At 36.4% G+C, this 25,758-nt stretch overlaps 2 protein-coding genes and 1 pseudogene across 2 annotated transcripts; all 3 read left to right on the forward strand.

The window, feature by feature from the left end:
* Positions 1 to 440: 440 nt before the first annotated feature.
* Positions 441 to 1,388, forward strand: LOC124505527 (olfactory receptor 8J3-like). Its single transcript, XM_047071490.1, has one exon. The coding sequence runs from the start codon at positions 441 to 443 to the stop codon at positions 1,386 to 1,388; it is 948 nt and encodes a 315-aa protein (XP_046927446.1).
* Positions 1,389 to 11,814: 10,426 nt separating this feature from the next.
* LOC124505401 (olfactory receptor 1044) lies at positions 11,815 to 12,774 on the forward strand. The gene has a single exon (XM_047071352.1). The coding sequence runs from the start codon at positions 11,815 to 11,817 to the stop codon at positions 12,772 to 12,774; it is 960 nt and encodes a 319-aa protein (XP_046927308.1).
* A 4,935-nt stretch (positions 12,775 to 17,709) lies between these two features.
* On the forward strand, positions 17,710 to 18,677 carry LOC124504669 (olfactory receptor 5AL1-like; annotated as a pseudogene).
* The last annotated feature ends 7,081 nt before the right edge of the window (positions 18,678 to 25,758 follow it).

The following is a 25,758-nucleotide window of genomic DNA, read 5'->3' on the forward strand; positions in this document are numbered from 1 at the left end:
AATCTTACAATAAAGCAACAAGTCCCAGATTGAGAAATCACAAGGAGAAATTGGATTTTTTGAAGGCATACAATTCCTCAAGGCTTTTCACACTCAAGAGACATATAAGATAGAAATCATGGCTTCAAATACCTGGCAAGCTAATAAGATATTCAAAACTGAATAAGAATGTGAGGAAGGAAATCCTCCAATAATGAATGAAGCTGGGTCATCTATTTAATCTGCTGCACTTGCTTTTTCTCTCTTCCAAATGACTGTAGTTTATTTACTAGTCCTAGCACCTTGATTTCAATAACCGAGTTAGATTCATACATCATTCCAGGAAATCTCACCTAAAGAATTACCCTTACTGCCTAATGAAAGTCCTAAAAAATAAATCTTTAGAGTTTGTAACCACTTCTCCTTTTCTTCTCCAAACAGATGATTTTCCAAACCCTTACATGGCTCCAGGGAACCTCACCCTGGTGACTGAGTTCATTCTCATGGGAGTCTCAGACCGCCCAGAGCTCCAGATTCCACTCTTCTTTGTTTTCCTGGTGATCTATGGGCTGACCATGGCAGGGAATCTGGGCATCATCACCCTCACCAGTGTTGACTCTCAACTTCAAACCCCCATGTACTTCTTCCTGCGCCATTTGGCTATCATCAATCTTGGCGATTCTACTGTCATTGCCCCTAAAATGCTGATCAATTTTTTAGTACAGAAGAAAACCACCTCATACTATGAATGTGCCACCCAACTGGGAGGGTTCTTATTTTTCATTGTAGCCGAGGTGCTCACGTTAGCTGTGATGGCTTATGACCGCTATGTGGCCATTTGTAACCCCCTGCTTTACATGGTGGTGGTATCTCCACAGATCTGCCTTCTGCTGGTATCCCTCACATACCTCTATGGCTTTTCCACAGGTATTGTGGTTTCATATTGTATATTTTCTCTGTCTTATTGCTCTTCCAATGTAATCAATCATTTCTTCTGTGATATTGTCCCACTGTTAACATTGTCCTGCTCTGATACTTACCTTCCAGAGACAATAGTATTTATATCCGCAGCTACAAATTTGATCTTATCCTTGATAATAGTTGTAGTATCTTATTTCAACATTGTTTTGTCCATTCTAAGGATGCGTTCATCAGAAGGAAGGAAAAAAGCCTTTTCCACATGTGCTTCACATATGATGGCTGTCACTGTGTTCTACGGGACCCTTCTCTTCATGTATTTGCAACCTCAAACTAACTACTCATTGGATACTGATAAAATTGCTTCCGTGTTTTATACACTGGTGATCCCCATGTTGAATCCCATGATCTACAGTCTGCGGAATAAGGATGTGAAGGCTGCCTTACAGAGATTTCTAACAATTTCATGCTATTCTTTAAAATCAGTGTAATTTTAGAGCTCTATACATCAATGATGAGATGGTTAAGATAGGTTACCACATGTCGGAGAAAGCAAACAGGTGGCTGACATAGGTTTACAATTAATCCCAGGAATTAAAAGGAGCTAGAATTTGGGAAGCATTGAATTAAAAAGTAAACTCAAGTTCTTGGAAATATGAGGTTGTTACAGAAACAAGCATTGCTCACTAACTTCATACCCAATTTTAAAAGAAATATTTCGGGGCACCTGAGTGGCTCAGTCAGTTGGGCGACCGACTCAGGCTCCAGTCATGATCTCACAGTTTGCGAGTTTGAGCCCCGAGTCTGGCGGGTTCTGTGATGACAGCTCAGAGCCTGGGGCCTGCTTAGGATTCTGTGTCTCCCCCTCCCCTGCTCACGCTCTGTGTCTCTCTGTCTCTCAATAATAAATAAATGTTACAAGAAAATTTTTAAAGAAATATTTCCAGGAATTGGGAGAGACATATGTTTAAAAAAAGTAAATAAACTTGAACAAAGTAATAAAATACAGCTGAGAGAAGTAAATTGATCCTTCTTATCCTTTGGTTTCTGTTTTTGCTTTGTGCCTGGGTATGTTGGGGTGTAGTGGATCACTGCATTTTGAAGAACTATAATCCAGATAGTTAAAATCCTCTTCAAAGCCAAGTGAATAAAACTGAACTGAAAAATATGTTTAAAATAAAACTCCTTACCACTGTCTGATTAAAAAAAAAACATATAATACTGATGAATTTACATTCTGAACACTAAATATGATTGACATTATTTTATTTTATTTTTAATTTAAAAAAAATTTTTAACTTTTAATTTTTTTAATGTTTATTTATTTTTGAAAGAGAGAGACAGAGCTTGAGCAGGGGAGGGATAAAGAGGGAGGGAGACACAGAATCTGAAGCAGGTTCCAGGCTCTGAGCTGTCAGCACAGAGCCCAACGTGGGGCTCAAACCCACGAACTGTGAGATTGTGACCTGAGCTGAAGTCGGACACTTAACCAACTGACCCCCCCCGCGCCCCCGATTGAAATTATTTTAATGAAATTAATACAGTTTATATAACTTTTCAGTGAAAGACCCAGAGGACAGTCATTGATATTTTCGTGTTGATTCATAAATTTACTGGAGGATTTTCTTTTTTCCCTACTCTCTCAGTCTTCTTTATTGTGTATATGTCCTGTACTGTGATATCATTAGACATTCCAGGGATCATGTTTGTGAGAATTCCTTGTATCATTAGAGGGAAATTTTTGTTGTTGTAATAGACTTTTTTGCTGTTTTTTGAGAGTTTTTGATCAGTGAGTATACACCAATCTCTATTGTACAATTTTGAATAGAGGTAACCAGATGGTATTATGGACCTATTGAACCAGCATCACCAGAAAAAGGTTAATAAATCCATATTTTAATCAGCTCTATGGCTGATTTCGACACTTACCCTTAGGAATGAGTCTTGACAAATAGTCAAAGAACTAAACTGGAAGAGATATGGGCATCTGTCATTTCATTGCATTTTGCTTTATTGCACCTCACAGACATTCCTGTTTTTAAAAATGTTTGTGGCAACCCTGTTTTGAGCAAGTCTAGCAGCATGATTTTTCCAAAAGCATTTGCTTACTTTGTGTCTCTAGCACATTTTGCTAATTCTTGTGATATTCCAAACGTTTGTTATGGTAATCTGTGGCCAGTGGTTATGAATTACTGAAAGTTCCGTTGATGGTTAGCATATTTTAGCAATAAAGTTTTTTAAATTATGTACATTGTTTTTTAGACATACTGCTATTGCACACTTAATAGACTATAGTGTAAACGTAATTTTTATATGCCTTAGGAAAACAAAAAAATTCATTTGATTTGCTTTATTGTGATACTTTATTTATAACAGTGGTGTGCAACTTAACCTTCAAAATCTTTGAGGTATGCCTGTATATAGAAAATCATGTTAACCTGCTATGGGTATGTTCACATTACTTATAAATGAATTCCAGTGTTGAAGATCTTCTTCAAGTATAGGCACTAAATATTTAGGCATAAGAACTATGATATAAGAAAAGAAATGCAATCCTACAAAACAAAATTAGACTCATAGACATGAAAGAATTGTAATTGAGGTATCCTTAGATTACCTGCCCCCCAAATCCTTTTTAAACTCTTCCCTACTAATTTCCTCCCTAATTAAGTTAAATTCTTTCTAAACTACCCAATTTGGGGAGAAGAAATTTGAGGCATCCCAGAGAAATGTTGGGGTTTTTTTTAAGTTTATTTATTTTGAGAGAGAGAGAGACAGAGAGGGAGTGGGGTAGGGGGGAGAGAGGCAGAGACAGAATCCCAAACCAAGGTTAAGAGGCAGATGCTTAGTCAATTGAGACACCCAGGCTCCCCGAAAATGTTTTCTTTTATCAGTTATACTAACATCGTGACAAAGCCTTTAGTGGATACTTTGCATTGTCCCTTGTTTCCTTTAATTTTTTGTAAAATTATTGATGAATGGTCCTAGTTTTAGAATGGACAGCTAGAGCAGACGCTTTAGTAAGCAAGGAGACCACAAAGTCCTTTGGAATCTTCTTATTACCCTGAACTTAGGTATGGGAATGTATAGATCCACTAAGTAATAGGAAAGAATAAAATTATGTAGTGTTTAATTTATTTTTTTAGGTTTATTTATTTATTTTGAGAGAGAGAGAGATAGAACATGAGCAGGGGAGAGGCAGAGAGAGAGAGAGAGAGAATCCCAAGCAGTCTCTGCACTGTCATCATAGAGCCCGACACGTGGCTTCAACTCTTGAACCATGAGATCATGACCTGAGCCGAAATCAAGAGTCAGATGCTTAACCAACTGAGCCACCCAGGCGTCCCATGTAGAGTCTTTTAGTATGCACCCACTATTGATGTTAAAATATTATTGATCTAGTCTAATGTTACAAGATGGAAATCCTTAATTTACTACACTTGTCTGATCAGCCAAGTTCTGTTCACTGAGCATGGTTTTATTATACATTTATTCGCAGACACTATGCCTTATAAATCTTGTTTGTGATGAGACATGAGTGAGGAAATGGATGCTTGGGAGGAGCTAAGCCATGAAATACTTATGGATACTGACAGTGATTGCTACAAGTCTGAATAGGAAGGTATGGATTGACATTAAACAGGACCATCGGGTAAATGTACATGCAGGATTCATGGAATAAAGTTTCTGGATTCCCATATAAAATGTAGGTATGGTTTTCCATGACCGTTTATAAAATGTCTTCTATCAGTTGTATTTTATTTAATTGTTTTACCTGATACAATATTTTAAGATTAAAAAAAAGAATTGAGGAATCGAACGTAATTTCTGAACTCTTTACATATTTCTTTTTATTTTTTAATGTTTATTTATTTTTGAGAGACAGAGAGAGACAGCGCATGAATGGGGGAGGAGCAGAGAGAGAGGGAGACGCAGAATCCAAAGCAGGCTCCAGGGTCTGAGCTATCAGTACAGAGCCAGATGCGGGGTTCGAACTCAGGAACTATGAGATCATGACTTGAGCTGTAGTCAGACACTTAACCGAGGTGCCCCATACTCTTTAAATATTTCTGATTCAGAGGTGCCTGGGTGGCTCAGTCAGTTAAGTGTCCGACTTTGGTTCGGGTCATGATCTCATGGTTCCGGAGTTCGAGCCCTGCGTCCGGCTCTGTGCTGACAGCTCAGAGCCTGGAGCATTCTTCGGATTCTGTGTCTCCCCGTCTCTCTGCCCCTTCCCTGCTCATACTCTGTCTCTCTCTCTCTCTCAAAAATAAATAAACATTTAAAAAATAAACAATTATTTCTGATTCATTAGTAAGAGTGTCCTTTTAATTACATTCAGCATTGAATGCCTTGCTCAGAATCACTGCTCCTCAGGATTTTGTTAGTTTGTTTTTAAGTGTTGTACTGTACATAATGGACAAGCATCTCAATGCCAAACCTCAAGTCGCGGCATTTTATAACAAGACACAAGTAGAGATGGGATATTTAGCCAATTGTACCAGATGTGTTCCCCAAACAGGGACGCAGAAGAAAAAGGCAGTATACATTCAAAGTATTACTTAATATCTGGAACATGTAGTTCAAACATATACAATTTCCTATCTTGATCTTTCCCTAGCTTGATCATCATTTACACAATGTAAGCAGCATGTGATTTTTAAGCCTTTGCTATATTTTCTCCTTCACAGTGTCTTTTTAATACATCATGGAAAAGAAATGTAAGACTCCATCCCCTTCTTCATTATATCGCAGCCCAGTGTTATAGTTAACTTTTTGCTCAAAGGATAGGAGAAAATTTTAAATTCATAGCCAGTGTATAAAATTCACGTATCCACACTTCATTCCCCATGCACCACTGGCAACATATTTCTTATTCATCATCTAGGTCAAAGTGACTAGGGTGGAAACTAATGCCCAGAGCTTTTACCAAATGCCCTGTGCATACAGCATTAAGGGGGAGGTCCTTAAAGGAAATAGATACTCATCTCACAGGAAGTTATGAGAGTTTTAAAAATGTAATTCACACCTGCCCTTTAAATCTCAAAGATTGACACTAATCATCTACTACCACAAAAATAATGTTTAAAAATTAACTAATCATAATATTTTAAGAGTTAGGAGAACCTTAGAGCAATAATACTGTACTAATGACAGAGATATAGATATGCAGTTCTTTACAAACAGGGAATCACATCAATAAACCTTCAAAGCTTTCTCGAGGTATCAATTGAACAGGGACTGTAATTTTTCTAATAATCTTGCTTGCATCATGCTGTGAGGCAAGATCTTTTGGGACAGAGACACTAATAAATACGTGCAGTCACCTGCTATTCAGACCCATTGTGTGAAGAAAGAGGAGCACCTTCTACCTGGGTAGATAAGAAGAATATATTTCAAAATGGTGGGCTTTGACTTATTGACTTATTAACAATCCTGTAGCAGCTCAAGATAAGAATTTTAAAAATTAAATAGAGTAGAGGGTGCCTGGGTGGCTCAGTCGGTTAAGCATCTGACCTCAGCTCAGGTCATGATTTCATAGTCTGTGAGTTCATGCCCCACATTGGGCTCTGTGCTGACGACAGCTGGGAGCCCGGAGCCTGCTTCGGATTCTGTGTCTCCCTCTCGCTCTCTGCCCCTCCCCCACTCACGCTCTGTCTCTCTCAAATAAATAAATGTGAAAATTTTTTTAATTAAATAGAGTATAACATGATGGACTAGTGCATTTCGTAAAATAAAAGTAAACTGTTTTCTCTGATTTTGCATTAGATATATTTATATTTATATTTATATTATTTATATTTATATGTGTTTCTTTTTGGATTTAAATATATATTTATTTATGCATATTTTTATTTTTAGATTATATATTTTATATGTATTTTATTTCGTATATATAATTTCTTTTCAGATTAAAGAAAATAAAAATTTCAGTTCAGAATCTCTGAAGAAATTTGGAAAAATCAGGCCCGTGACTTATCAGATTATAATCTATGCCAAAACTGTGTCTCTGCATTTATTATAGCTAGAGAATTCACGCAGGATTAGTGGGGAGTATATTGGACAAAGATCACCAGTGTGTCTTTAGAAATATTTTCCAAAGCAATGACTGTAACATAAGAATAAGAGGAAGAAATATTCAAATATAATTATTATGATATTAATCTCAAAATAGTTAACCGAATGTTACTATTTATTTCTTTATTATCTAACATGTAGAAGAGACTGCACTAGGAAATGACAAAAAACCATCATGGCTCTCAATTTTAAAATGTCTAACTAACATCTAGAAAGGGAAGACGTATGGATACAGATGGTCGTTATACACGTGGCGAGAACTATAAATGAATTATGTCTCAAGTGATTCTAGAAAAAACATATGAAATATGTTAACATGGGAAATAGCTCTTCACAGAATAGATGATGTTTCAACAGGCATTAAGGATAAAAGAATGTTCCTTTCATCATCCATTTTTCTTGTAAAGAAGAGTACAGTAAAACCTTGGATTGCAAGTAACTTGTTCTGTGAGTGTTCCACAAGATGAGCAAACATTTATAATAATTTAATTTGATAAATGAGTGATGTCTTGCAATGCAAGCAGTACATGATGCTGAAAGTAACATGATCACGAATAAGCCAAAGGATCTTCAATCTTTCTCTCTCTCTCTCTCTCTCTCTCACTGCGGGATTGTGGGTGATCATCTCCCATGCTTGGATGCTCAGTCTCAGGCTCTGGTGCCTGGCAGAAATCAGTGATCTTTCAGAACTTTGGATGGAGCCCACAACTGGCGCTAGTGTATTTTTTGTCACTTCGAAGCACCTACGGACAGTCCTTTGCTTTTCCATACAAGACTAAGCTTGGGAATGTTTTGCTTCATTCTAGATCATTGGATAAGTTCTTTGTTAAAGTTGCAGGAAAATAAAAAGATTCCATCGGGCCAATAGATAGCAGTGGTTCCGTTAGTTATAGTGAAAGTTGTCCCAGACAATAACCCTCCTGTCATTCATCTCCCTCACATCAACCAAGAAGGTTTTCAAAGGTAAATGCAGGTTAATTGTTTATTTGTCTTTATATTTTGTATTTTCTTTATTATTCTGTATTATATTACAGTATTGTAATTCATTTTTTATATGAATATTTTGGAGTTTGACAACGAATCATCTGAGTTTCCATTATTTCTTAAGGGGAAATTCACTTTGATAAACAAGTGCTTTAAATTACAAGCCTATTTCTGGAATGAATTATGCTTGCAAACCAAGGTTTTACTGCACTGGAAATGGCAAGAACAAAGTAGAGAAGCAAGGAAGGGCATGCTGTTATTGACAAGTGGAGACCAGTTTGATTAACTGGACCAGTGGATGTCCACTGCTCGTAGAGAGAATTGAATGGAATTGCGATTATAAAAATATTAAGGGATGAGATTATAAAAGTTTACATATACTTTTAAATATAATTCATGCTTTACTTTTAATACAAAGTAAAATGGTTTGTCTGTACAAATGTCAGAATTTTGTGTGTTGTAGTGAAGCAAAACAATTGAGAAGAAAAGAGACCAGAAAAATAAAGGAAATTGAGGTAAAGCTTTCTTTCCAGTCTAGTCTACTGCCTATTCTTCGGCTGCTCAGTTCTCAGACAGTAGTGCTTGGAAATGAATGGTTCTCAATATATATTATTGAAAGAGTGAATGAGTTAATTGAGATAGGCTCCTAAGGGAGTAGCAGTTGGACATAACCAAGAAAAGGGTGGAATGTGCACAGTCTTGCTTATTGATCAGGATGGGAGGTGTTGCTTAGATCTGTTTATAGGTAAGTTGCTCATCTACTCAGATTAGTGAGATTGGTGATGGTGTGTGTTATGCTAGCGTGTAGCTTTTGGAACTGTGTTGTAACTACTAGTAAGTAGATCATGATTCCATTTTTAGAATCTTAACTGTAATATTTCAATTAATTAGAACAGATTCTTTGTTTGAAATATTTTTTGTAGTTACATATTTTTCTATTTTTTTAAATTTACATCCAAATTAGTTAGCATATAGTGCAGCAATGATTTCAGGAGTATATTCGTTAATGTCCCTTACCCATTTAGCCCATCCCCCCTCCCACAACGCCTCCAGTAACCCTCTGTTTGTTCTCCATATTTAAGAGTCTCTTATGTTTTGTCCTCCTCCCTGTTTTTACATTATTTTTGCTTCCCTTCCCTTATGTTCATGTGTTCTGTGTCTTAAGGTACTCATATGAGTGTAGTCGTATGATATTTGTCTTTCTCTGACTGACTAATTTCACTTAGCATAAGTTCCATCCACATAGTTGCAAATGGCAAGATTTCATTCTTTTTGATTGCTGAGGAATACTCCATTGTATATATATATATATATATATATATATATATATATATACCACATCTTCTTTATCCATTCATCCATCAATAGACATTTGGGCTCTTTCCATACTTTGGTTATTATTGATAGCGCTGCAATAAACATTGGGTGCATGTGCCCCTTCGAAACAGCACACCTGTATCCCATGGATAAATGTCTAATAGTGCAATTGCGGGGTCATAGGGTAGTTCTAGTTTTAGTTTTTTGAGGAACCTCCATACTGTTTTCCAGAGTGGCTGCACCAGCTTGCATTCCCACCAGCAATTCAAAAGAGATCCTCTTTCTCCACATCCTCACCAACATCTATTGTTGCCTGAGTTGTTAATGTTAGCCATTCTGACAGGTGTGAGGTGGTATCCCATTGTGGTTTTGATTTGTATTTCCCTGATGATGAGTGATGTGGAGCATTTTCTCATGTGTCAGTTGGCCATCTGGATGTCTTCTTTGGTGAAGTGTCTATTCATGTCTTTTGCCATTTCTTCACCAGATTCTTTGTTTTTCGGGTGTTGAGTTTGAGAAGTTCTTTATAGATTTTGGGTATTAACTCTTCATCTGATATGTAGAACAGTTTCTATTCGAACACAAAAGAACATGCAAGGTAAGTGCATGCCGGGTAATGAGAGTATCATTCTGGATATATTTATTAATTTCATTGCCATCATGTAATAACTATTTATTTCTGTGGTTTGTGACACAAAAATGTTGAGTCTGAAAGCTAATAGTCTACAGAAAGATCTTTTATGAGCAGACCAATAAATAAAAATTTTATTTTATTGCCTCCCCCCCCTTTTTAGAGTGTGGGGGGAGAGGGGCAGAAGAAGAGAGAGAGAGAATGAATCTTAAGCCCTGAGCATGGAGCCCAACTCAGAGCTCAATCCACAATGCTGGGATCATGACCTGAGCCAAAATCAAGAGTTGGAAACTCAATCAACTGAGCCTCCAGGCACCCCATTATTTTCCCTTTCTTGTTCCTTTCTCCTTTTAAAAAAAAAACATTTTGCTTAGATTGACTTTCATTTTTAATATGAAAATTAGATATCTGGAATAGATGGGTTGCTAATTCTTATTTATATCAATTTCCATTTTGCTGTAATTAGACATTAAAACTCCATGAATATTAATGTTTTAGAAAGGAATATACAATTTATTTATGATAAAATTAAAGTAAGTAAGTATTTCTTAAAAGTTTTTACTTACCCCACAGTGTTTCCCAATAAACATACTGATTGAAACAAACAAAAAATAACTAAAATGCGTTTTTGGATAAGTTGAATAATAGTTGTAAGAGCTACAACAGAGCTATTAGTAAACTCTGGATAAAATTTGAAGAAACATAAATTTTTATTAGATTTGTATATTTATTCCCTGTTCAATTTCCAGAGTGTATAAAGCAGTTTGCATGAGTTTATCTAAGAAAGATTTGTTTTCATTTCTCAGGTATAAAGATGAGACAGAGAGATAGAAGGAGAGAAAAAGAGGGAGAGAGGGAGAGTGAGAGACAGTCAGAGAGAGAGGGAGAGAAAGAGAGAGGGAGAAGAAAAGGAGAAGAGAGATGACATTTAACATTAACAGTATGAACACAGTTCTATAATTCTTATGGTTTCCTACAATAGATTTCCATAAATTATATTTAGATGTTCAATAGTTCAATTAGGAAAGTCAGTCAAAATGAATAAGAAAAATAAATATCCAACCTAAAGTAAGAAAATGAGGATGAATACAAAAACATAATTTAAATTTATATTTCCTTAATAAAAGGTAAAAAGAATTGAAAGAAACATAAATTGACTTATAAAGAGACATACATTTTCAAATCTCTTGGAAAGCAAATATCAGTTTATTTTCATTCGAAATATATTGTAAAATTTGTGAGGGTTCATTCCCTTGGATCATGTAGGTTCATGTTTCAGAGATAACGATGTGTGGGCAGTATGATAGAAAGCAAAATTTGAAAATGATGAGATATGGTCTCCTGAGTTAAAAACATACGAGTGTGAAACCAAACTACCTATACTCAGACCAGTTATCTGCTTTTGTTTCAGGTGTTACTACTTCAGTTTCCTCTTCCTCGTGTGTAAAGTGGGCATTACAATATGGTTTTTACATAAAGGTCTAGCAAGATCAAATGAGACCAATAAATATCTCATTGTACCCTCTCTACCCATTTTTAGTATTTGAATTGTTAATATAACTATGAAGATTATTCTGCAACCTAGAAGGGACTTTAAGTGACAAATTATTAAAGTAAGATAAAAAATACAAACTATTTTTCTGTCAGCTTTGGGACAACAATGTGGACTATTCCATGGGTCCCATCTTTCTATAGACAATGGATTTGAGAGAAGGGAAATATGCCTTTCCCGCATATATTTCTTTCTGTTCTCCATCTCATTCCCAGAATCACAATATGCTAACAATCACTATTTTGGCAACTAAACCTCTTCACAAGACAGTAAAGTATAAAATTACTACTCATAGGAGTAGCAACTTGAATTTAACTCTTTTCTCTGCTTTCCTATGCAGAAGCCTTGGAAAGATATGGCTCAGATAAATTGCACCCACGTAAAGGATTTTATTCTCACGGGCCTCACAGATCGAAAGGAATTAAAGACGCCCTTCTTTGTGGTTTTCTTATCTATCTACCTCTTCACAGTAGTTGGTAACCTCGGCTTGATCCTAGTCATTAGAACAGACTCAAGACTCAACACACCGATGTACTTCTTTCTTAGCAACCTGGCGTTTGTTGACTTTTGCTACTCTTCTGTCATTACACCCAAAATGCTTGGGAATTTCTTGTACAAACAAAATGTCATCTCCTTCAATGCATGTGCTGCTCAATTAGGCTGTTTCCTGGCCTTCATGACCGCTGAATGCTTGCTACTGGCTTCCATGGCCTATGACAGATACGTGGCCATTTGTAACCCTCTCCTCTACCTGGTTGTCATGTCCCCAGGAATCTGCATTCAGCTTGTGGTTGTCCCCTACAGCTATAGCTTCCTGGTTGCACTATTTCATACTATCCTCACCTTTCGCCTCTCCTATTGCCACTCCAATGTCATCAATCATTTCTATTGTGATGACATGCCTCTCCTCAGGCTAACCTGCTCAGACACTCACTCCAAACAGCTATGGATCTTTGTCTGTGCTGGGATCATGTTCATTTCTTCCCTTCTGGTCGTCTTTGTCTCCTACACGTACATTATTTCTGCCATCCTGAGGATGCGCTCAGCTGAGGGCAGGCGCAAGGCTTTCTCCACGTGTGGCTCTCACATGCTGGCGGTCACCATATTCTATGGGACCCTTATCTTTATGTACCTCCAGCCAAGTTCAAACCATTCCCTAGACACGGATAAGATGGCCTCAGTCTTCTATACAGTGATCATTCCTATGTTGAACCCTTTGATCTACAGCCTTAGGAACAAGGAGGTGAAAGATGCTCTGAAGAAAGTCATTGTCAATAGAAACCAGGCTTTTGTGTTCATTAAATTAAGGAAGTAACTTGAGTAAATCTAAACAGGCTTTTCTTCATGGTCTGCTCTTTAAAAACTATCAGAATGTCTGTTTTTAATATGCAACTTCTGCATATGTGTTCACTGTAGAATGAAATTTTCAAAATATTTTCACTTAAAATGAGATTTTAGATGTGAAAACAACTGTAAGAATTTATATCCATTCTCATTTTGTAATGGAAAATGTATTAAGAATAATTAATTTTTGGTCCATAGAGAAGTACTGATTTTCTCAATTCTCAAATAAATGAAAAAGCCTCTAATTATCTACATAACTAGTTGCAGGCAACATATGGACAAAAGTTCAGACTTTTCACCTCTCGGAAATTCCCAGTTCAGAAATCTCTGGCTACATTACCAGTATCCCACATAAAAAGCAATGACACACGGTATAAATATTCTTTTTCTGACTTGCCAATTTCTTAGAAAAAATATGACAATATAAAGCTGTTCCATATTATAATTTAGCATACTGCATTTATTAAAAAGAATAGTACTACATCCTAACTTTACTTTGTGACTGATTTAACACAACTTTCTACTGACCTGTAAGCCTGGCTTGGTCCCAAAAGACTCTTTTTGTAAAGAGCAGTAAACTGCTTTTTTTTTAAGCCTATGAGAGCTCACTATATTTTTTCCAATTATCTAAATTAAAAAATAATAATAATTAGGCAGTTCAGGGATAGCATCCCAAGGGCATCATCCATTCCATATAAATTCCATATAAATATACTTAAAATAATGGAAACATCATAAACATTTGGCCAGTAGCAAGGATCATATGATGCATAGTGGGCAAACCTTCAGTAAGTTGGTCCTTATTAATCAAGGTATAGCTTAAAACAAAAGGAACCCATTGGACAATGTAGCCTGTGTGTGGGCTTTCACTAGCTTATCAATTAAATGAGGACAATGATACTCATTTTGGAGTCTTCTTAAGGATTAAACAACATGGAAAGGGTAACCGTCAATAATGGGTACTTGTATATCTTCCTTCCTTCTATGAACCTAAAAACCTGAGTTCTAGTTCCAGCTGTACTGATGAACTTGAGGGGGCAATATATAAATAAGGATTACCACACACAACTGATAACTGTGATATAGATACATAGATATAGATACAGATGTATAGATTATATAATATCTATATACAGATATTACATATAATATACAATAGATATAGATATAGATATGCATGCATCTGTTTCAAATAAATGCGACAATAGTTTTATAATGTTTAATGACATAGAGAATGATTTTTAGTTTGCCACTCATGCATATCATTTAATAATTTTTTCAGTCTAGGGGTCATAGAAATGCTTAATGACAAAAAACTAGGATGTTATTAAGAGCTAGAGAGAGAAGATCATATTTAAACTTGCCTTAGGTCAAGGTTCACTTTTGATCTTACTATACATTTTGATGGATCATAGAGACACAGGGCTACTCTGATCCAAGGTTCTCAAAAGTTTATTCCTTGTCTTTTCATGAAGCACATTTATCTACTATTTGAACATTTCAGTGCTCCCTATTTTTTTTTTTACAAAACTCCTGCAGCAGATTGTGAGTCTGTATTCTATATACCAAAAGCCTATCATTAACATCTTTGACTTCACAATCTCCTGCCTTGTCAAGCTGTGGGTTCACTGTGCCACCACTATGCTATTAAAAAGCATGGATTGAGGGAGCTAACTAGCTCAGTCAGTAGAGCATGTGACTCTTAATCTCATGGTTGTGAGTTCGGATCCCCATGTTGGGTGTAGAGTATACTAAAACAGAACCAAACAAAACAAAACAAACATGGATTCTTTGGAGTCTACAAGCCCGAATGTGAATAGTGGGTCTAACATTTGCTGAATGAAAAGAGCTTAGACAATTTAGTATGCTTACATATGCCTCAGTTTCCTCAGCAGTTAAGAAGATGAAAAAAGTATTGATGAATCAATCTATTACCATAGGATTTTAAAAGGCAAAGGATAAAAAAAAATTCAGAATAAAAACCTTTTTTAAACTGACAATATTTAGATTTCCTACTCTTCTTTTTAAAATGTTAAACATTCAGAAAACTATATAAAGTGAAATTTAAGAACTTCAGATTAAAAGTGAAGATTTGTCATATAATTTTAATATGAGGAAAAATAGTTACCATGATTTTCACTTAGAATTTGATGATTTTGTAAATTAGTTTTGTCCTCTTTGAGGAGAAGTGTTTTTAATTTGTTAACAAATTATTCCACCGTGGCAACGTATTATAATGAAATATTTCCCCCCAAAATGTGGGATTATGAAGGTATTTATAGTGGTAAATGATTAGAAACACTTCACACATCCAAATGGGCACCAGATAAACACAAATTATAGGAATAATTAATATGAAAAATTAAGTTGTCAGTCCTTAGAAACATGGAATGCATGGTAAAACGGAAACGTACATTTGAAATTGAAATCAAGTTTAATGAAGTAGTGTATAGTGCGAAATGTAAAGGATGGTCAAAATGAATAGGAAGGAAGAAAAGACCACAATACCATCTCACAGATATAACCACTGTTAACATTGCGATATCTATGGTTTGCATAGTTTTCCTCCGTGTGTGAAGGATCTGTAGGTCATAATGTGATGTGTGTCTACAGAAATCACTTATGACAATATAACCTGTTTAGCACACTGCCCTTTTTTAACATTGTGAACACTTGTCAATATCACAGGGGGCGCCCGAGTGGCTCAGTCCGTTGAACGTCTGACTTCGGCTCAGGTCCTGATCTCACTCACAGTCGGTGGGTTTGAGCCCCGCATGGGGCTCTGTGCTGACAGCTCAGAGCCTGGAGCCTGTTTTGGATTCTGTGTCTCCCTCTCTCTGCCCCTCCCACACTGACCCTCTGTCTCTCAAAAATGAATAAATGTTAAAAAAATTAAAAAAAATAATAAATCCAGGTTTGTTTCAACTTTTGAATGGCTACCTAATATTTTACTGAGATGTGCAGTAACTGAGTAACTATCAGAGTATTGACAACTTTCATGTTTTGGGAAGTAAAAATGAAACCATTCATATACTTGCATACTTTTATTATTCCACTAATTGCCTAGCACTAAAACCATTGTATCAATCAACAGCAGGACTAATTTAAACAATTTTGATGCTTACTATTACACTACCTTCTAGAAAGATGAACACAAATTTCACCTCCCTTGGTTGTGCAAGGCTATATTTGTTTGCTCACATCTTTACCAACCGCGGATAGTATCATCTTTTAATTTGGTCAACCTAACGAACAATTTATTGCTGGCTGATTCTTTCATATTTGGTAAAAAGAACTTTTTCTCTTTGAAATTAATCAATATAAGCATATGAGTGTAAGTGACACTTATAATTTTAGATAGAAATGCATTATGAAAAGAGACTCATCATTGATTTGAGTATTTCTTTAGCATATGGTGTAATATGCATGTGTTTTATTAAATAATATTTTCTATGATTTTGCTTATAATACCAACTTATTTTTGTATAACTACCACTCTCTCTTAACAGCTTGCAAAAGCTGTAATCTGAATTTATTTCCCAACTCCAGGTTCCGTGACCTTAACTTTGTAGCCTGAAGTCAGCAATAGTCGGAATATTTATACCACAGAAATCAGAAAAACAACAGGTGCTATAAATCAATACTTTTTGAACGCCAGTTGACAAACATTCACTGGTCTGGCAGAGTCCCACTCTATTTTACATTCCATAGCTTATAACACAGTTTACTATTTGTAGGGATAAATAAGTCTTCATTACATTTTAGAGAAATGTCCAGGGGCACCTGAGCGGCTCTCTTGGTTAAGCATATGACCAATTTTAGCTCAGGTCACGATCTCATGGTTTGTGAGCTCGAGCCCCACAGTTGGGCTCTACATTGGTGGTACAGAGCCTACTTGGGATTCTTTCTCTCTCTTTCTGTGTGTGTATGTGTGTGTGTGTGTGTGTGTGTCTGTCCCCTGCTCACACTCTATCAAAGGAAGAAAAAAGAAAGAAAGAAAGAAAGAAAGAAAGAAAGAAAGAAAGAAAGAAAGAAAGTGAAAGAAAGGAAGAAAGGAAGAAAGAAAGAAAACTCCAGACTGTTCTTATAGCTTTATTTAGTAGATTTATGGGTTACCCACCATGCATTACATATCTGAATTAACTTGTAAGGCTTTTCTCCTTTCCCAAATACCATTCAACTAATAAATACGTGAAACTATGAATTTATTGAGCTCAAACGTAAACAACAGGAACATATAGGGCCAACACTGTGCGAAGTTAAATATTAAATTAAACACTAGGCTTTAAATTTATTATTTAAAATGAAATCTTAAAAACTATATTTTCACATTTATTGAAAGTTACATTTTTTATTATAGCATCATTTTCATTATATTTATAACAGAAGACTTTTCCACAATCATAATAAATATCTATTTCCACTGAACTGGTACAGATACAATATCATGTACTTTATAAGTAATATTTTTACCCCTTCCTTTATTGCATTGGCTAGTACACTAAGAATAATGTCTAGTCAGATTTATAATTGTTTTCTCAGTGGAGTTGAAATGTTTAGTATTTAATCTTAATATATTACTCTGAAATGTGCCCCATTTCTTTTATCGTTGATAAAATGATATGCCTATAATACTGGGTTTTCATTGAATATGAGATTCCACATTTTAATTCAAGACATTCATCTTCAACAATTCCCTACATCACTAAACATGTTAGAATTTCTGCCTGGAGCAAATCTGTTGAAGTTAAAAACAGGTGGTATTGAAACCTGAGAATGGCCGGCAGGACCAGTGAGGATTATCTTTCCAATCTGGTCACCATAAAATAAGTATGAGTTAAGTTCTTAATGCCAGAAGTGGAAGATTATCCAGCATGAATGTTCCACAGATAAGAATATGAAATCCTTCTACACGTATTCCATGGCTGAAAGCAATAATTTGGAAGTGACTGAATTCATCCTCTTGGGACTCACACAAAGTCCAGAGCTTCAAGCCCTTCTTTTCGGGATCTTGCTAGTGATCTACTTAATTAGTGTCATAGGTAATCTTGGGTTAATTATGCTAATTTATATCCATTCTCAGCTTTTCTTTCACACACCCATGTATTCTTTTCTCAGCAATCTAGCTTTTGTTGCTTTTTGCTACACCTCCTCTGTCACCCCTAACACCCTGGTGAACTTCCTCCAAGAAATTAAGAGAATATCCTTACCTGCTTGTGCCACTCAGTTGTGTTGCTTTATCATGTTTGTGGTCTGTGAAGTGTATATGCTCTCAATCATGGCGTATGATAGGTATGTAGCCATTTCTAAACCTTTACTCTATACCATTATCATGAACAGAAGGGTCTGTATTCAAATGGTGGTCACTACACATTTGTATGGTTTTTCTGTGGGACTCCTCCAGGCAATTCTAACCTTCCACTTACCTTTCTGTAATTCAAACATAATAAATCACTTCTACTGTGATGATGTTCCCTGGTTGGTCTGGCCTGCCGTAAAACCCATTATAAAGATGCCAAAGAACTGATATTGTTCACACTTGCTGCTTTCAATACCCTTTTCTCTCTCTTTATCATCCTCATCTCCTGCATAGTCATTCTATTTGCCATTCTGAGGATTAATTCAGCAGAAGGCCGACAAAAGGCATTTTCTACTTGTGCCTCCCACCTGACTTCATCACCATATCTTATGGTACCGTTATCTTCATGTATATACAGCCGAAACAAGCCATTCTCTGGATACTGACAAAATAGCTTCTGTTTTCTATATTGTGGTAATCCCCACAATGAATCCTTTGATATACAGCCTGAGGAACCAGGAAGTCAAAATGCTTTGAAGAGAATTATAGAAAAGGTGTGCTTTACTATAAAATAAAAGACCTATGGTCTAACTGAAAGCCCTCAGAGTCGGGATGTGAAACAAAAACAAAAACAAAAGAAACAATGTTAAAAAAAACAGTTCTCGGGTGTTCTGCATTAGCATACTATTAGTAACATGCTTTCCTATAGATATAGAGTGTACGGTAATTTTCTGATTTTATTTTCTATTATTATGAAAATTATGACTCCCGAAATTATTGAAAGATAAGAAAATAAAATGAATTCAATTGCAAATAGTGGGTTCAATTTTGTTCCATAGATCATTGAAAATAAATTTCTTTTCCATAGAGGAATTTTTTACTTGAACACTCCAACTCATGGCATTGGTAAAAACCACATCTATTTCAGATCACTAAAGCAATTAAAGTTATTAACATTGCCTAAAAAATACACATGAGCACACACACACACGTATGTGCACATGCATGCACACACACACACACACACATACATGCACATGCATGCACACACACACGTACTCCCAGTAAGATGAATCTAAAAAAAATTGTTGGTTCTGATGACCTTACAGGGACAATGACATCAATGCTGGTGGAACACCTAACAAAGAGACTAAAAGAGAGGGGAGGCCTGGGCAGCTAAGTCAGTTAAGTCTGACTTCAGCTAAGATCATGATCTCACCATTCCTGAATTCGATCCCTGAGTCAGGCTCTGTGCTGACAACTTAGAGCTTGGAGCCTGCTTCAGATTCTGTATCTCCCTCTCTCTCTGCCCCCCCCCCACTCACACTCTGTCGCTCAAAAATAAAAGCATAAAAAAATAATTAAAAAAAGACTAAAAGAGCAAACTCAAATTTTTGCAAATGAGACAAGTCCTTCAGAGCAGAATAAGGTCTCTGGTTTAAATAGTAATGCTGTGCCAATGTTAACTTGCCTATTTTTATAATAGGACTGTTGTCATTTAAGAATACCCCTGCTTTTAGTAAATATAGACAGATAAGTATATATGAAAATGAAGCATTACATCTTCAACTGGTTATTAAACAGTTAAGGATAAAAAGTGTGGTAAAGTGTTAACATTTGGGGAAATCTGGGTCAAGCATGTACAGGAATTCTTCATAAAATGTAAGCATCTTTTCTGTAATTCTGAAATTATGTCAAAGTAAAAAGTTAAAATGAAAATAAGACCTCAGAATTTATTATTTAATTTTAGTCTTTAGTTGATTGGTATCTTTTAACACATTTCTCATTTTGGTGTTTCAGTTTCAGATTCTTTGTAAATCTTATAAAACTCTCACTTTGTGCCAATAATACAAACATTTTGATGGAAGTTTATTCATTTTAAGAGTGGGAAGAGAAAACTTTATTAATGACCTTCTGATTTGGAGACCTCTGTATTCGGGCCAAGAGAAAAATTACACATTAAAGTTACACACAGCTGTCACTTTTAATCAGTCGGCAACAGGCCATTGCAAAATTTTGTCACATGCAGTACGTCGAGGAAGACAAGCAAATTTCATGCTTGTGAATATATTTCATGCTTCATTTTTTATAAAGTAAACTTCTTGCTCAGAAGCCATGTTGCTCAGAATATTTTAATAGTAAAGACAACACTCCCCTAACTTGCCTGTTTTATCAGAAGCATGGCGAGCAGGAAAGGGAAATCCCTAATCACAATAAGGGTCCATTCTGGTGATGACACACTGTTGTTTCTTCTATGTTTGAAGTGGCTAAAAGAACAAGTCTGCCATTAGAAGCCTGGTTGGCTCCTCTGTGGACATTGTCAAACTGGACACAGAGTTTATTCTCTACTATTGACAGGTTGAGTACCAAGTGGTGCATGTACAGGAATCAGCAAAAGAGAATACAGGGTCTTTTACTGAGCCAAAGAATGACCACAATCCATCCTGCCATGGCTACCTTATTTAAGAGCGCATCGCATTAGGATGCAGGTGGCTCAGTATAACAATAGACTACATGCTCAGTATTATGTTTATAGTTGCTTGACTGTGAAGCAGCTTCTCTGGTAAAAGTAACTTAAGTGACTATTCCATGAACATATATACCTCCCCGCATCGGTACATTCAGAAAAATCACTCCTCATATCGCTTGTCTAGAACTACTTGTGTGAAGTTTTTATTTTCTTACTTCCAAATCCCTGATCCTCAAGCCAAACTGTTAGCCACTACTCATGAAGTACAGTCATACTTCTGGATATCCCTTCTGTGGGGAAAGTCAACAACCAAGTGCATTGCTTGGAATTAAGTTCTTACAGGGCGTTTCGCTTCTCCAGTATCTTTTATGGCTACCCTTGAATAGAGCTATATAACTGTCAAAGAATGTCAAGGGTGTGAAATTTTGTCCCACTTCTAGCCAACAAGTTACTCTTCTATAGTTCACAGATTCTGGCACAAGACCCAAGACACCAAAGTGACAGAGGACTTTGTTACTCATGACTCAGCAAGCTCCATGAGTTCCATGTTTGTATCTGTTACCCTTGTCCCCCAAAGTCTCAAGCGGATGTTGTAGAGGAGCCCAGGTTGATGGTGGACACGAAACAAGATTATGTCACTGCCGAGAAACCCTGAATTCAGGGTTTTGTATAGTGTTGTGTAATGTAAAGAAGCCTGCTTAAAATATTCCCCGAAGGGAGAAATTATCTTTAATAAGTTGCACAGAAAAACAAAACTTTCCTCCCCTCAAAGAAAGACATCCTTTCCATTTTCCAAAGTTATTTCATACATAAACATGCTTACACAATATTCTGGAATAAAGGGTGTCTGCTTAAAAGAGAGTCAGAAAGAGAGGCGCCTGGGTCACTCGGTCGGTTAAGCGTCCAACTTTGGCTCAGGTCATGATCTCATGCTTCATGAGTTCGAGTCCTGTATCAGGCTCTATGCTGACAGCTCAGAGCCTGGATGCTTTGGATTCTGTCTCCCTCTCTCTCTACCCTCCCCCGCTCACAGTCCATCTTTCTGTCTCAAAAATAAATAAACATTAAAAAGTAAAAATAAATAAAAGACAGAAACATAAGAAACGCATGAAGAATTGTCTGTCTACATCCACCCTTCATTTCTACATGGGCTTGGCTTCTGGACAATTTACCCAAAAATATGCCGTTTCATAGCCAATCTGACAGGGGTTGAAACCAAATATGTTCAAATTTCCCAATACATTTTAATTAAGGTAACTCTCAACAGGACTCCAAAAAACAGGATAAGGTCAACCTGTGGTATTAGTCGCAACCAGACTTATCAGAATCCCAGACACAGGCAGGTGAACGAACCCCATAAATCATGGTATTTTGAGAAAAGTAGGTGTCTTTCTCCTGACGCTTCTGCAATGACTTGTCCCCTTATCCCAACACATTAATTCAGGTACAGCAGGATGTATTAGTAATTGCATGGACTCCATCTTAACCCATTTGGATAAAGCCTAAGACAAATTTATCAGCAATCGCTATTTGCTTCCACTATTTACGGCCACAAAGAAGGATGTCTTGAATTTACCAGCAGGCGGTCTAATTTACCATTTAAACAGCTAGGCCATCGCCAATAGCCCAAGAACCAGACACATAACATATATACCAAGGTTCATCAAGGGAAGTATTATCCAGAATTAGTATCTTGAGCTCTGCTTACTGAGTACAGTAACCTCCTCTGTTTTTTGTTCTGCTTAGGTGCTGCTGAGGCTAAACAGCCACCGCAGTCCTGTGGACACAACTGGTTTTCAACTAAAGCACGTTTAGTTAGAGAGGTTCATCAGTTTCCGTGGAGTGACAACAAAGTATCAACTGACCTATGATTGGTGTGCCTTTGGTCTCCTAGAGACTAGAGAGGAAGATGCACATTCTTTTAAATTAATCTTTGCAGTTGTACTGAAATATCAATCATAACCACAATTTGAGACACTAATCTCAGAAGAAAGGTTTCATTGTGACTAATTGGGAAATTCATTTTTGTCTGATGGCTTTCAAAAGCTGCTACTAAATAGAAGACCATGAACTGAATGTTTATTTTTTTAAAAAATCATAATTTTACTATGAAACCAATGTGACACAAATTAAAGCAGAGATAACAATTAATCAAACTGTTTTCCCAAAAGAGATAATTAAAATGTTCTTCTACCCTAGATTCTTTCATTAACTAATAACCTAGAAAGTGATCTACCATTTCAAGGGAAATAACTTTGTCCCTAAACCCTAAATATAAAATAATTGTCTGCTCTTGAATATATATAATTATATTGTTTTTCAATGTTTGCTAAAAATAATTTAATACCCAAAAAAAGCTTCCTGGGGGACCACACACACATAATAGAAAGTTATCTCATAATATCCAGGTAATTTTAAATTTTACTGGCTTCACAAAGATTTCTTTCAGGTGCACTAGACTGGACTACTTGAGGGTTTGTGGTTGAACTGAATGGCAGTGTATTGAATATTGAAAAATATCAGATCATAGGAAAAATATGTTCTTAGTAAGAAAGCCTTTGGACTTATATATCTATAGCTTTTATTCACTTAATCATCAAACAGAAAGTTATTGATAATCTTTGTATTAGATACTATAAAAGGTAGGTGATTCGCTTGGGCACAAAATACAAATATTAGTGCTTAACAATATCAGTTTCAAGTTTAGGATGTGTTACAGACATGTTAGCAGTTGGTTACCATATAGTGTGGCAAGTGCTACAAAGAAGAAATCAATGGATGAAAAACCTATATATGGGAAACACTTACTCTACCCTGAAAAGTCAGGAAAGCCTCCTAGAAGAAGCAGCACAACAGGGTACTGGAAGTTTAGTGGGAGGAAAGTCAGACAAAGGGAATGATGGCAAAGAGAAAGTGTTCTGCGCAGAGATTAGAAACATGTATAAAATTGGGGCACCTGGGTGGCTCACTCAGTTAAGTGTCGGGCTTCCGCTCAGGTCATGATCTCATGGCTCTTGGGTTCGAGCCCCGCGGCGGACTCTGTGCTGACAGTTAAGAACCTGGAGCCTGCTTCGGATTCTGTGCCTCACTCTCTCTCTGCCCCCCACTTCTCTCTCTCTCTGTCTCTCTCTCAAAAATAAATAGACATTTTTTGTTTAATTTTTTTTTCAACGTTTATTCATTTTTGGGACAGAGAGAGACAGAGCATGAACGCGGGAGGGGCAGAGAGAGAGGGAGACACAGAATCGGAAACAGGCTCCAGGCTCTGAGCCATCAGCCCAGAGCCCGACGCGGGGCTCGAACTCGCGGACCGCGAGATCGTGACCTGGCTGAAGTCGGACGCCTAACCGCCTGCGCCACCCAGGCGCCCCTAGACATTTTTTTTAAGTGTATAAAATTCTGGGTTACATTCGAATAGCAATGGTGGCTTGGAATACCTGTGACATAAACACTATACGAAGAGAACCACAAAAGATGAGCCTGATCTGAGATGTAGGAACCGGATTTTCAAGAGTTATGTCAGCCATGTGGAAGAAAGGCTTTTACCTTGAGAAGAATAGGAAGACATTGAAGAATTACACCAGGAGAACATAAAAATGAAGTTCGTGTCTATAAAAGTTTACATAAGCCAAACTGTGAGGAACAGAGAGACACAGGAAAGATTGGAGGCAAGAATAAAAACTCAGGGCCAGTTGTAACCAAATAACAAGTCATTGTGGTTGGATCAAGGAACCGATATCAGTGAAAAGATATGTAAAGTGTGTAAAGTATGAAATAGGTATCAGGGACAAATTGAATATTGGCATGGGAAATAGGAAAGCAAAGTAAAAGATAATTGGTCTGATTTGGAAAACTGAATGGATAATGGCACTGTTAGTTGAAGATGTAAAATATATACTTCAGGTCTGAGTATTAGGTTCAATGCGCAGAGATACCAAGTTATTTTCTACATGTGATACTCTTGATGACCGTCTAGAATATATAAGTGGGAATTTCTGGGAGGCATTTAGATGTATATAGAACATAGAAAATAAATGAGGGATAGAAATACATGTTTGTGCTTAAGCAATGTATAGGTGTCTACTGAAGACATAGGATTGGATAAAATCACCGAACAAGAAGGTATAAAAGGGAAAGGCTGAAGGCTTTGATGAAAGCATGAATAATATGTTGTCTAAATAGAAGCAGAGACTCCAAGGTAGAAAATCAGAATGGACAAATAATAAACACAGAGACTGCTCTGTTCGGGAAACCAAAGGTGTATTCAATAGGGGTCAGTGCTATAAAGCTGCCGAGGTAAAAAGAGCTTTATTGGATTTGGGAATAGGGAAGCTAATAGTAAACTTGATGAGGGGATTCCTCGGTTTAATGGAAAAGGAAGGTAGGTTATATTTGGTTAAGTCATAAATACAATTGAGAAATCGGGTAGATGCTTTTCCTAAGGTATATGGTTGAAAAGTGCTAAAGAGGAGAGAAAAAATAAAATAGTAACCAAGATAAAGTTTCCAAGGGGATATTAATCAGAATTTAAGGGGACGAAGTGCTTTTTATATTTTATTATCTTTTACTTGTCTTGACCATCATGTGCATGCGAAGTAACCTGAGACAATGTGGTGATAAAGGAAAATCAAATTAATTTATCCTCTGCTATGCTTGAGAGAGGAGGGGGGATGATTTCAATTCTGCTAGCTAGCATGCATTCAGAGACCAGCCTGGGTTTATGGAAGTGCTCTGTAACACTTAGTTGTTCTAAAAGTTGCTTCAGTTCTATTCACCTTGGGCCATTTAGACACCTGAAGAAGGAAGGTAAAATAAAGTCTCCGAATCATTGAAAGCTGTTTGAAATTTGGAAAACTATTCTCTTGAAATTTGGCCAATTATTTGCTGGTGTGCATTTTGCCAAAAGACAAAGCCAGAAAAATCACAGTCCTGTTTTTCCTTGAAATCAATATTATGGGTGTATTGAAAAAAAAAAAAAGACAATGGATAGAAGTAAAAAGAAGAAAATTTAAAGATTATACCAAACAGGATGCCTATAAATAACAGTATTCATATTTTGTTTCTTTCATTTTGTATGTTCTGCACTTGATTTTGGTAATTTTTAATATTCTTGTAAAGTAATGAATTTGTAATAACTTCATGAGATAAACTTACAACTTAAATCATTTTTATATATGCTGCCAAAG

Source organism: Lynx rufus, unplaced genomic scaffold (assembly GCF_022079265.1).
Source record: "Lynx rufus isolate CCGP_SWC_20201006 ecotype Redwood Valley unplaced genomic scaffold, mLynRuf1.p SCAF_9, whole genome shotgun sequence".
Lineage (NCBI taxonomy): Eukaryota > Metazoa > Chordata > Mammalia > Carnivora > Felidae > Lynx > Lynx rufus.